The sequence below is a fragment of the Branchiostoma belcheri genome, unplaced genomic scaffold (genome assembly GCF_001625305.1).
Source record: "Branchiostoma belcheri isolate BF01 breed outbred unplaced genomic scaffold, Haploidv18h27 scaffold82, whole genome shotgun sequence".
Classification (NCBI taxonomy): Eukaryota; Metazoa; Chordata; class Leptocardii; order Amphioxiformes; family Branchiostomatidae; genus Branchiostoma; species Branchiostoma belcheri.
Window position 1 is genome coordinate 495824 of NW_017804487.1, and position 12834 is coordinate 508657.

The following is a 12834-nucleotide window of genomic DNA, read 5'->3' on the forward strand; positions in this document are numbered from 1 at the left end:
TCTCTCTCTGTCTCTCCCTCTCTCTCAGTCTCTTCCCTCCCCCTCCTCCCTCTCTCTCTCCCTCTCAGTCTCTCTCTCTCGCTCGCTCGCTCTCGCTCTCTCTCTCTCTAACTCGAGGCTTGTCAGAAAATAGATGGTTCTCTCATAATCCGGCATGCTGTGGCCCAGGACAATTTATCGCCAGTGCAGTGTGCAGATATCCTGTCTCCAGTCTCACGTACCTTAAAGCGACATTTCGCGTCGGGCATTACAAATAGCGCGGACTTTTACGGGGCGCACCCCGCACGTGAGAGCCCGGATGTGCGACAGGTTTTTGCCGGATGATAGTGACCCCGACTTTAGTGCCAAGTGACAATTTATTTAGACTTAAGCCTGGTCCATCCATCAGCGCGCGGGTTCTGACAGTTTCGGGGCACGGTAGCACGAGGCAGGGAGAGCTCGGCGGGCTGGTGTGCGGGAGATGATAGCGGTGCCCCCGGTTAAACGAAATTAAAACACCGGGAACATCACAACAAGGGACCCTCAGATCAAACACTACAACACGGGGACCCTACCGAACCGCCGATATGGACAGGAAATGAGAAGAAACAATTTAATATCAAACAGAATCCCTCACCCCAGGCGATACTCTTCTGAAAAAACTCCTGTCTCTGAAGTATCATTTATCAGGCTCGGTATATTTCATGACGTGTTTATACATCTTGTACCTTCCAGCATCTCTCTTTTCAAAGAACTATCATCTAATATCTTACTACAAGGTCTTTAATAGTTCAGCAAGCAAGGAGGCCTTTCGTGTGTCTGTAGGGTGGGTACGATGTGCTAGAATTCTCATTTTGTTGTCTGTCTGCCCCACCGATATGTGTTGAGTTGTTGTAGTACTGTACTTTAGAGTCTGACTATGACTATATATTAAACGCTTGTGCAAGGCCTTGACTTGACAAGGTCCACCACATGTCTGCATTTCTATCGTTTGATCTACGGTGTCACAGTTGGACGTCAACATAGCCTAGGCACGATTACACTTTTGACATACATATTAGTTCCCAATAAAGAACTAATATGGGCTGTATGATGTCCCTCCCCCATGGGCGGTCCTACAGTCATATCGTCTGTCGGCTATGTCAGCCAAAATCCTCACAGCGGTTCACTTCACGCAAATTTACTTTTACGGCAAGTCAGGGACGAAAATTAATGGTAATTACTCCGTACTTGACCTTCACAAAATACTTATATTGTCAAGTGGCATTTGAGATGAACTGTTTAATAACCATACGCAGATACCAATCCAGGATTTACATTTCATAGTTTAGAGCTAATGATAAGTCCTGTCAAAATGTTGTGCTTTATTCTTGTAAAGTATTGTGTTTACAACGGCAATAAATTCGATTAATAGGTTCTATTAGCTATCATCTGTGTGATTTTGTGGTGAAAGTACTTGTTATCATAATGATAGTTGTATAACGCATGGAATACTAGTAATGTATATGTTTGCTTTGAAGATTTATAGTAGATTTGATCAATCGCAAAGTTGTAGAAAGACATGGATCAAAGTATTACAGAAGTGAAATCCTTTCCTTTCGTAGACGCTGACAAAAATGGGGGATAGCCCCGCGCCTTTTTCTACCGCAGTTTCTACCGCTGAGAACATTGTTGTGTACCGGGAATGGGAGCGGATGACACCGGTGACTTCATCCCGACGGGGGGCCGACGTTTCCCGACGGACAGACACTTCATTACCGTCTCCAATTGCAGGATAGCAGGGCGCGATCAAAGCGGCCGCGGCGACAAGCAATGTGCGCGGCGACGCCTACCAAAATAGGGCGTTAAATCCGTCCGTGTTCGTCAGGGAGCAGGGATGTGGCTCTCCACGGTACATCCTATGATCCCCCGCTGCATGGTGAAACAGTAACCACCACAACACTGCTGGGTTGAAGTGTTTAAAGCACACTGCAACTTGTTAACTGCTAGTTAAAGGCATCCTATGCAATTTAAGGGCGGCAAAAAAAAAAAACAACCAAGAAATTCTGGATGAAAAAAATCCATCTAACATTGACATTTACTGTCATTTCTTAGCACATTTCTGTCATAATTTCATACTTAAAGCGTTTAAAATAGCCCCCAAACAAGTTACATGAATAGTCTCTTTACCTTTTTGGATACCACCAATAAATGCATAGAACCAGCCTACGATATAAAACAAGCAACCGTTTTCTGTCAACGACATCGCATTTTTGTCTCACAGATATATCAGTGTGCTTTGGGAATGGGCTGATTCGACTTACTACATGTATGTCAAAAGAATCACCGTCTTTATGTACTATAGAGTGTCTCGTATATGTCCAGAAAGATCCAGACACTTGTGTGAGATACGATGTGAAGAACAGATATTAAACTGTCAATAGTAAAATCATATACCACACTGCCCTTTTTTTACCGTTTCTGTCCATTTGAAATGCATTGTACATTTCTTTGGTATCATTAGGTATAACGTTATATGCAGAAACCAGTTCACCTAAGAAAAGGTATCCACCCAATTCTTACTTCGTATAAGCTTAGGCCACACCAATTTAATTTGTTGGTTCTCGGATTCACCTCTTCATTTTTTTCTGATTTGCCAAAGAAAAAAGATTCTGCTTCTGAATCAACTAAAAATGCTCATATTTTGCCCCCAACAGTTGAGGAAATTCCTTTTCTTCCTAGTTGTTGCAGTTTTTCCATCTATCAATGCAGTGGTTTGATTAAAAGTTCAAAATTCATTGTTTGAATTTTAACCCAGCCTTTTGTGTTGACTTCATGGCCCCTATTGAAGCATTTGGGGCTATAATATGATGCCTAGACCTGTTTTTATTCTTTTCGCCCTGTCGCTTCATATTTTTTCTACAAAAAATCAAAGAATCAAACAAATAAAATTGGTGTGGCCTTATAAGTAGTTCTATCTCCAGAAGGTCCCGCCTGAATTCCATGCCTGTCCGTCACCTATCCAAACCTTGGCCTGGTTTCCCGCGCCTCGCGTGCTAGTTTGTACGCCCGGGCCTGAGGTTGATTGGGATCTAATTGCTGCCAGTTGGCCATGTCGTGATATTGGCCAATAATTTGCGACCCCTATCTACCAAGACAGAACCGCGACAGACTCCCCTAGAACTTAACCATAAATCACCACTATCTTTCCAATGGAGACCAAAACGCTGCTGCCTGCACGTAACCGTTCTTGTAAGGTGACAAAAGGTTGTTAAGATTGACGACATGTTTCTTGATTTTGTAGCCACGTGTGTATTCGCTAGTCTCTAAAAGACCACACTGGCCAAATAGGGAGAATGATATGCTAGAGAATAGCCGCTCTTGTTTTTTTTAATATTCCAACATCTAATCACAAGACGTGGTGACAGCACACTCAAGTTTTTTCAACTTATATTAATGCCGCCACCAACACAGGGGACAATACAGTACTCATTTTCACCTGAGTGAAGTGAGGGAAGTCGTGTTAAGTGCCATTCCCAAGGGCACAAGATCGGTGGCATGTAAGGACTCGAACCCGGGACCTCTTGATTCCGAGTCGAGCTGCCGCTACGCCACACGACCCCACGACCACGACCGTGATTTCTCTATGGCTACTTACTCTGGCCAATAATTATCCCTATTTGGCCAATATTGTCCCTAGGCCTGTCCCTCTCGTCTTCTACATATACAGATACTTTCTATACCCGTCCCGCCACTGAGTACTAGGGATCTTGAGATGACCTGGGGTCGTGTGGCGTAATGGTAGCGTGTTCGGCTCGGAACCAAAAGATCTCGGGTTCGAATCCTGCCATGTCACCGATCTTGTATCCTTGGGAAAGGCACTTTACACGACTTTCCTCACTTCACTCAGATGTAAATGAGTACCTAGCTTTAGGTAGGGATGTCCCTCGGATAGGACGTTAAATGGAGGTCCCGTGTTTGGGGAGAGCCACACCCCACGCACGTTAAAGAACCCAACGCACTTATCGAAAAGAGTAGGGGACCTTCCCTGTGACAGGTTGTGTGAGTGCTTCAAACCTTAGCGCAAAAACAGTGATTTATATTCCAAACATAACGACTTTGGCGATCTCTAGGCCCTCTCTCCGCACTCCGACCAATTTCAGGTCGCAGAAAAGAGCGCTATCAAGTGGAATGGGGGTATAAGCAACCCAATGAGTCTGGTAGAGGCTGTGTATTTGACGTAGTCAATGGATGAACATCAACAGGACGCAAGTCGGCTGGCAGAAAAACCAAATTCCCATTGAAGAGTCACGGATGACTTACTTAATTTTGCATTTTTGTATCATCGTTTATGTATAATACCATAAGAAAGAAAGAAAGAAAGAAAGAAAGAAAGAGAGAGAAAGAAAGAGAGAAAGAAAGAAAGAAGGAAAGAAAGAGAAAGAAAGAAATAAAGAAAGAAAGAAAGAAAGAAAGAAAGAAAGAAAGAAAGAAAGAAAGAAAGAAAGAAAGAAAAGATGCGCATGCGTGTACGTACTCTGCTTCATGTTGGCCCATTCCTCCGCAGTGTGTCTGACGTCATCAAAGTCTAAACCAGCCAGGACGAAAGCGAGGCGCACCACTTCTCCCCTGCCCTTCCCATCGAAGTAGTGAAACCTGAAGGACTAGAAGAAAACCAGACTGACTTAGAAAAAAACTCTATTTTACACAAGTTTGAAGTGATGTATGTCAAAAGCGTGAATGGCGTTCTGTAGACATTTGTCCAAGGTATCCCCATACCGAATTTCAGGTCATTTGGCTTTAGTACTAGGGCTCCAGATCCCAAAATGTATATTTTTGTTACTGAAAAAGGAAAAAAACAACAACAAATAAAACAATTCTAAAGGCCTGTTTTAAAAACGTCTAGGGTATTAGCCCACTGTGCCTTCATGCCAAATTTCAGGTCATTTGGCTGAAAAATGGCTGAGTTGAATCCATTTAAAGAAATTGCAGGAGAAGAAGAAACACGAGGGAAAACAATATATTTCATCCATACCATGGTATGGACTGTAATATAACTACATAATGTCGTCTACTCGGTATGATCACATGGGCTTGTATCTCAATTGTGATATCTAGAATATTATAAGAATTTTGTCTTTTAAATCACATGCATTCAAATGAATGACCGTTTCGGGCTTGTGTGTGTGTGTGTGTGTGTGTGTTTGTGTGTGTGTGTGTGTTTGTGTGTGTCTGTCTGTCTGTGCATTTGCAACACCTAGTATACGCCACAAATGTAGTGTTGCCACACATCCTCTGCGCTTCATTTTTTGCCTATGGGACCAGAACGATGGCAAATCATGGGTAAGGGGATGAAGTCTGCTATCTCCCATTGCCTCCCTACTATATAGCCAAAGTAAAATATCGGAACTTGACATGAATTTCTAATCGCCATCCGCATGTGAAACCAGCACAGTTGATCTGAGATGTTTTGTGGGAAACACTTATCCTCCCAAGTTGTTTATTCACCTGAAGTGGCTAAACACTTAATTGGAACCTAATCCTCCTATTCTAACGTATACAAGTCGGTTAATACCATAATTGTATACGTACTCAGGGTGGGTTTCAAACGCCCATCGACCCTTGACAGACCTCTCCGCAGACGACTTTTTGATCGTAGCGACAAGCTTCCAGGGATGTGAACCGGAAAAGGATTGTTTTCTTTATGTTTTGTATGGGTGGCGTGTTTTCTTTGAGGAAATCTTGTACTGTTTGTTTTTCTTTGGTTTAAAGAGGTGTCCGTGATGCCGATTACAAAACCCCGGGGCACCGCAGTGCATGCTGGGTGAGGTCAGATGTCATGTGGGAAAGCGACATAGACACGACAAGTACATGTATGTTGTTTTGTGTCAAAGTTGTAAAGAATAGTTAGGCCACACCAATGTAATTTGTTGGTTCTCGGATTTTTTTCAGAAAAAAATATGAAGCGACAGGGCGAAAAAAACCCAGGTCAAGGCATCCCCTTATAGCCCAAAATGCTACGATAGGAGCCATGAAGTCAACACAAAAGGGTGGGTTAATACTTAAACAATGAATTTTTAACTTTTAATCAAACCACTGCATTGATAGATGGAAAAACTGTAATAACTAGGAAGAAAGGGACTTTTCTTAACTGTTGGGGGCAAAATATGAGCATTTTTGCGTTCATTCAGAACCAGAATCTTTTTTTGGGCAAATCAGAAAAAAAATGAAGAGGCGAATCCGAGAACCAACAAATTAAATTGCTGTGGCCCTAAGAAAGAAATATATCATTGCTATCTTCTTTTTAATGACTGTATGAAAACCATCCATGTAGTGAAATATTATTAACTTTGATTTTACTACGGCGATGGCAAATGATGTGCGTATTACACTTTGTAGAAGCATATCGTCTATTTCAGGAAAGTGGAAATCAGATTATTCAACGTCTAATGCAAAACCTCTCAGTTTACGACCGCTCTGTCAAAAATCACAAGTGATAGTATCAATAAAAAAGATGCACATATTATAACTGTTGGTGATAATGGTTTACATGGGTATCCGCAGTTCAAGCAAAATGTATGTGTATCAATTAACACTAAGAAAACACCCAAGCAACTTCATCCACCACACAGCACGAAAAGAGACATTTAAGCAAACTTTCCGCAATATGTAAAGAAGTATTAAAGTTGAGAAAATATTTCAGTAGACTTTGCGACTTCGTAAAGGCTGCTGAAAGGCAAATTCCGCCTTTCCGTCACCTTTCAGTGTGCTTAAATACGACGTAAACATTTCATATCTTTACGCTTCCTTTACAAATCCGTAAATATAACTAATACAGACTAGTTGACTTCATGTATAAATTGTTGTCGATCTACATCACAGATCTTGACAGACGTTGCCTAACCACAATAGAAGTTATCTCCAGTAAAAAAAAAAAACACGCAGGTGCAAGTAAAAAAAAAACAGACCGCGAAAAGTTGTTAAAGAGTAATTTGGAAGAGCGGCGGCTTTTCTCTCCAACTCGTTTGGCAGAAAGATGAACGCAGCCATCCGCACCCATTCATGTCGAAAATTATTAGCAATGCGTCTTCTTAGCACCTGATTACGCCGCTTCATCACTCACCGCTCCTTTCTATATCAGTTAGGAAAATCCACGCTATATCTTACTCGCGTGATCGACCGAAAGCTGCAGCAGTTCTTTGTAGGAAGGATGTTACAGCCGTACCCGTCGTCATCAATTGCACGCCATTACCGCTGACGAGGGAAATTAATGTGCCAATTTTGACTCGCCAGGAGACATCGTCAGATAAGAAGGGCAATACATTCTGGTCGTGTAGAGAGTTGTCTTTTCCCGCCTAAATGCCTATGCACCTTGGCAGTGACTAAACAGGCCGATAAACGTTAAGCACCAGGCTTACAAGAGACAAGCATCTGTCGACTGAAAGGGGAGCGCGGTAAATAGACGGCGTGGGGTGAAGGGCCCGTTTAGAAGCAATGAGTGCTATCTGAGTGAGTTTTAATGAAATGACAGCAGAGTTTTCACCTACAATTAATCTTTCCCCCCAAGATGTCGTTGGCGGAAAAGCGCAAGCCGTTCGATAGGGTTCTGTCGGCCCGAGATACCCGCCTAAATGGGGAAAACATCGACCGCCGGCATTACACCCTATCTGGCAAATTTATCTACATTTTGCCACTCGACTTCAATATATTGGGTCATAATTTTCAGGCTCGGAGCTTCAATTGACTGTGTGGTGATCTTCCCTCAGTAGAGTCATTCCGCGGAGGCTGCCGTGTTGATGAACAGTTTCCTATAGCCATTTCAGCGTCATTCCAGCAAAATAGCCCATTCAAACTGATAAGGACCACGCATGTTTTTCGATAATACACAATAGCAAACAATGCGGGGCTGTGCACAGAGGACGGGTTTTCAGACGGAGCGAGATGGGACTCTTTAACACTTGTCTAGTTTACCGAGCTCGTTAACACTGGGAGTGAATACCCAAGGGTTTGCCAATAGGGCCATTTGCCCCGTAATGTTCAGCCAAAAAAGGCTGAAACGGGAAATGAAGGAAAAACCATTAGCGCATACGCTACACCTGAAACTGGCTCGTACTGACAAGCTTATATAGTATACGACAAAGTGATCACCGAACATGAGCCAAACAGCACTTACAGCGAAAAAAGAATGGACTGTTAAACTTTGATAAAGTTTTGGAGTTGATACAAACAAAAGATACTTTCAGTTAGATTAGAAAAAGTTTGTAGACCGGCCTTGTAATGTTTGTTTTTTTTTCACACAAAACGTATAGTTTTAGGGGTTTCTCTGATCTAGTCATTAGAATAATACCAAGCAATGATTGGCATCCGATCAACATCGATGGGTAATTCTGACTTTTAGAATGTGAATACATGGGAATAAGTATATACCTATCACACAAATGTAAAACGAAAATGTATGAATATATTTAACAGCATAAGAGTGGTCACTAGTACTGTTTATGTATCACCAAATAGTTTTGGTTGCGTTTGGATGTTATCACAATGCGTTAGTGTTTGTCAATTTTTGCTTTTTACGAAAATATGCTGAATAAGTAAGCAATAAGTTATAGGATGACGGCTCCATGAAACTAATTGAATACTTATAATTACGTGTCTAAACCAGCAGCGATACTTGAAAGCAGGGATACAAACGCATTTTCAAATTTGTTCTTAAAGGCATCCAATGCAGTTTTTAGGGCTTGGAAACCCGATTTTTCAAAGTCAATATTGTACTCACTTTTCTACATACTAAGTTGAAATCACACTATCCCAATGTATATTAACCCTCATGGAGCAAAAATACCCCAAATTCTGACGGAAAACGGTTACTGGAAGGGCCCTGGGCTGATTTTTAGGGCACTACCCACAAAATAAAGGACTCATCTTGGGGCTTGTTTCTGCAGTTTTAAAACTTAAAAGCCCAAAGTATGAAATGCTGACTCAATGTGAAGCAGTATGTGTCAATATCATACAGATTGCCTTATTCAGAATATTTCCAGTTTTCATGTCCTCACAAAATAAAGGACTCATCTTAGGGCTTGTTTCTGCATTGATTGAATATTGATTGAAATGTGCTAATGTGAAGCAGTATGTGTCAATATCATAAAGATTGCCTTATTCACAATATTTCCAGTTTTGTTGCTCTGAAATCGCATTAATGAATAATGCCTTTAATGTAGAGACACAAATATGTGCACTTAGTGTAACGTTAGATATATCTTTTTGCAGCTGTCAGCTACACCAAATCAACGTGTATAAGATCCCTATCATGCTAATTAAAGAAGAATTATAGACGCAATATACAACGGTGCGATTAGAATTCAATTTTGTGCTTATTTAATCTCTTAATTACTTACCATATTAGAGTCTCCCTCCTCGTGTGTAATTAGCGTTGGATGATAGATGAATTATGTTTAATCTTCATATTTTCAGAAAGGAATCTTATGGAAACCCCTCTGGGCTACAAGTCGGCTCTAATTAAGTTTCTGTAATTGGTTCTGTGCTTCTATTGGGGAACATAGGGTCAAATTGATGAGGAAATTTGTTGATGATATATTATTTTCCTTGTGGTATATATGACATCACGTACATATGCCGTTGTCGCTATAGGATGTAGCTCGTTACAGGCATCCAGTGCAGTGTTTAGGGCTTGGAAACCCGATTTTCGCAATATTCTAGCCATTTGAGTTGAAACCATACACTACAAATGTATATTGACCCTCAAGGCAAAACTTCCCAAAATTCTGACGGAAAATGGTCACTGGAAAGGCCTTGGGCTGATTTTTAGGGTACCACCCAGAAAATAAAGGACTCATCTTGGGGCTTGTTTCTGCAGTTTTCAAAGCCCAAAGTATAAAATACTGACTCAAAACGTGCTAATGTGAAGCAGTATGTGTCAATATCACAGAGATTGCCTTATTCAGAATATTTCCAGTTTTGCTGCCCTGAAATCGCATTGGATGCCTTTAAAAGCGATATTTTGCAAACATGACATATGAGGATTTAAACGTTACATTTAATGTTTTGTTACAATCGAGGTGAGGTAGTAGGTAATAGATGGGAAATATACAAAATCAAATACAAGTGATTTATCAATTGACAAAAAGTCGCCCAGTAGTCAGGGACCCGTTAATTTTATTCCAAAGTGACCTGTGACATACCGACTAGACACAACGCAAATAAATACTACGGTCCGTATAATTAATTTTTCCCATCTTTTAATTTTTTAATTGAAATTTCAGTGAATAGCTAAATATACTTTGGGCATTTTAAAAAGGCATCCAATGCAATTTATGGGCGGCAAAATAAGTCAATTTTCTGGCCAGCCTTTTAATACAGTAAGTTAAGTCAATCCTATTCCATAGCATACTGATATCTGTAAGGCAAAAATGCGAAGACGCTGACAGAAAACGGTTGCTCGCTTTATATTGTATATAGGCTACTAGTTTTAGGATCTTTTAGCTATTTATGAGCGGTACTAAGAAAATAAAGAGACGCCTCACCTGTAGCTTGTTTTGAGGCTATTTCAAATGCTTTAAATATGAAATGATGATGAAATAACAAGAAGTAACAGTAACTGTCAATTATTAGACAGATTTCCTCATCCAGCATTTTTTCCCGCCCTTTGGATGCCTTGAAGACTCATAGAAAAGATGTGTTGTTCCCTTTCCTTTCTTGAACTGAGCCGAATTTCTCATATACTTAATGTTAATGATTTTTTTTCTGTAGCCTCTACCAGGCTTCGGGGGGCGGTTGGAAAGAGTAGAAATCAACCAAAGAGAGATAACATGCCAGGGGAGTTGGTATGCTGGAGAGAACAGTTTGCCACACCCGAGCGGCAAACTGTTCGTTTTGGCATGCTATCTCTCTATTTGGCCGATTTCTATACTCTTTCAACCGCCTCCCGAAGCCTGGTAGAGGCTACTTTTTTCTGGCCGTGGAGACGAGGTAGCAATATTGAAGGCTTCCGTCACCAACATGCAACTCTAACCAGGCCTGACCATAACTTCTCGCTAAACGCCAGTTGTACAGCAAGCAGCGTATTTCCGTCTACAACCCTGCCTAATATGCGAGGCATTCTCCGTCTCAATGTGATCTATTACACATGCTTTATGACCACTTGAACACTGCGGCTCAGCTGGACCCAATACTAACGTATAACAAGGCATCGTCACCACATCACACGATCAAAGCATTCTTGACATGTTCGCCCAGAGCCGTGTTATTTTGTTTACCCTCCACTTGCGCCACTTAATATTCCTGTAGTAAGGACGGTGACCTCAATCGGGGTGTTTTGTTCGCAAACAAACACAACGAGTGGCCATTGTAGTAAAGTTGGTCGCTTGTTTGGATACACACTTCGAACGGGAAGCACAAGAAGATGGGTGTTTGTAGACTACAGATGAATGATCTCTTTACCCTGCTGTGGAGGATCTACAATTTGTAGTTTGTTTGCTTCCTTAGGCCACACCAATTCAATTTGTTGGTTCTCGGATTCGCCTCTTCATTTTTTTCTGATTTGCAAAAAAAAAAAAAAAAGATTCTCGTTCAGAATCAACTCAAAAATGCTCATATTCTGCCCCCAACAGTCGAGAAAACTTATTTTCTTCCGAGATCTTACAGTTTTTCCATCTATCAATGCAGTGGTTTGATTAAAAGTTCAAAATTCATTGTTGAAATTTTAACCCAGCCTTTTGTGTTGACTTCATGGCTCCTATCAACGCATTTGGGGCTACAATAGGATGCTTAGACCTGTTTTTATTTTTTATTTTTTTCGCCCTGTCGCTTCATACTTTTTTCTATAAAAAAATCCCAGAACCAAATTAAATTGGTGTGGCCTTGTCGTTTTGGCAACATTTGGCTTGGCAACACTTCTTGTGCATACAAACAGCGGACGCGAGCACACAAACTGATGACATAAGCATAAAAGATGATGGGAAAATTTCTCCTCATTATATTTCGCACAATTTATAAAGCCTTTAGAAGTATACTCTATACAATTGGTTTGTAAGTTAAACGGCTACATGCAAGTAAGATGCACAGACGATTATAGTCTTTTCGAAAGTTGGCAATGATTGGATCACAATAATGTTTTGTAAACTGTTTCTATAACTTAAGTTGATATATGACAACTAGCAGGACCGTTGTGGCGTTTTTAGGCACAGCTTGTCGTGAGTTATGATGAAATCATTCATCATAATGAGAACTTTATTTAGTAGAATTAATGATCTGAAGTATGTATAACAGATTGCTCAAAGGAGTAAAAAACTTCATATAATTTTTTATCACATTTATATATATTTACAATATGCCAACGATTTGAAAATCATCGTGTATGTGTGTGTGTATATGTGTGTGTATGTATGTATGTATGTACTGTGTGTGATTGTGTGATTGTGTGTGTGTGTGTGTGTGTGTGTGTGTGTGTGTGTGTGTGTGTGTGTGTGTGTGTGTGTGTGTGTGTGGTGAGTAGATGTGAGTGTGTGTGTGGTAAGTAGATGTTAAGTGATAAATTATTGTGTAACATGCAGTTTTGGGTTGCTGTCAACCGTTTCTATGGATGTATATTTTTGCTATACATGTATAAGAAGTTAATCTGTCAATCACACAGACTAACTGTCACACGGGCCGTGACGATCTCACCTTTGACTTGGTCTTGGGTTTGGCTTCTTTTTGCCGAGGTGTGGAACTTCCACTTCCCATGGTTGTCCTCTTCAACGGCTGACCCTGGGAGGAACCTAATACAATGAATTGATACAACAAACGCAAGGGTGACAGAGGTCAGGAGACTAGTATCATACTTTCTCTTAAAGGCACCCAAAACAATTTCAGGGCGGA

The 12834-nt window shown here is 40.9% G+C and overlaps 1 protein-coding gene across 1 annotated transcript in view; it reads right to left on the reverse strand.

Moving 5' to 3' along the window:
* Nucleotides 1-12728, reverse strand: part of LOC109486708 (S-crystallin SL11-like) — a 25376-nt gene extending 12648 nt beyond the window's left edge. Inside the window, exons 1-2 of the mRNA XM_019790601.1 lie at nt 12640-12728; nt 4496-4622 (exon numbers count right to left, since the gene is read on the reverse strand). Of these exons, the coding sequence (XP_019646160.1) occupies nt 4496-4622; nt 12640-12699 (187 nt within the window). The 5' untranslated portion in view covers nt 12700-12728. The remainder of the gene's footprint in view (nt 1-4495; nt 4623-12639) is intronic.
* Nucleotides 12729-12834: the final 106 nt, after the last annotated feature.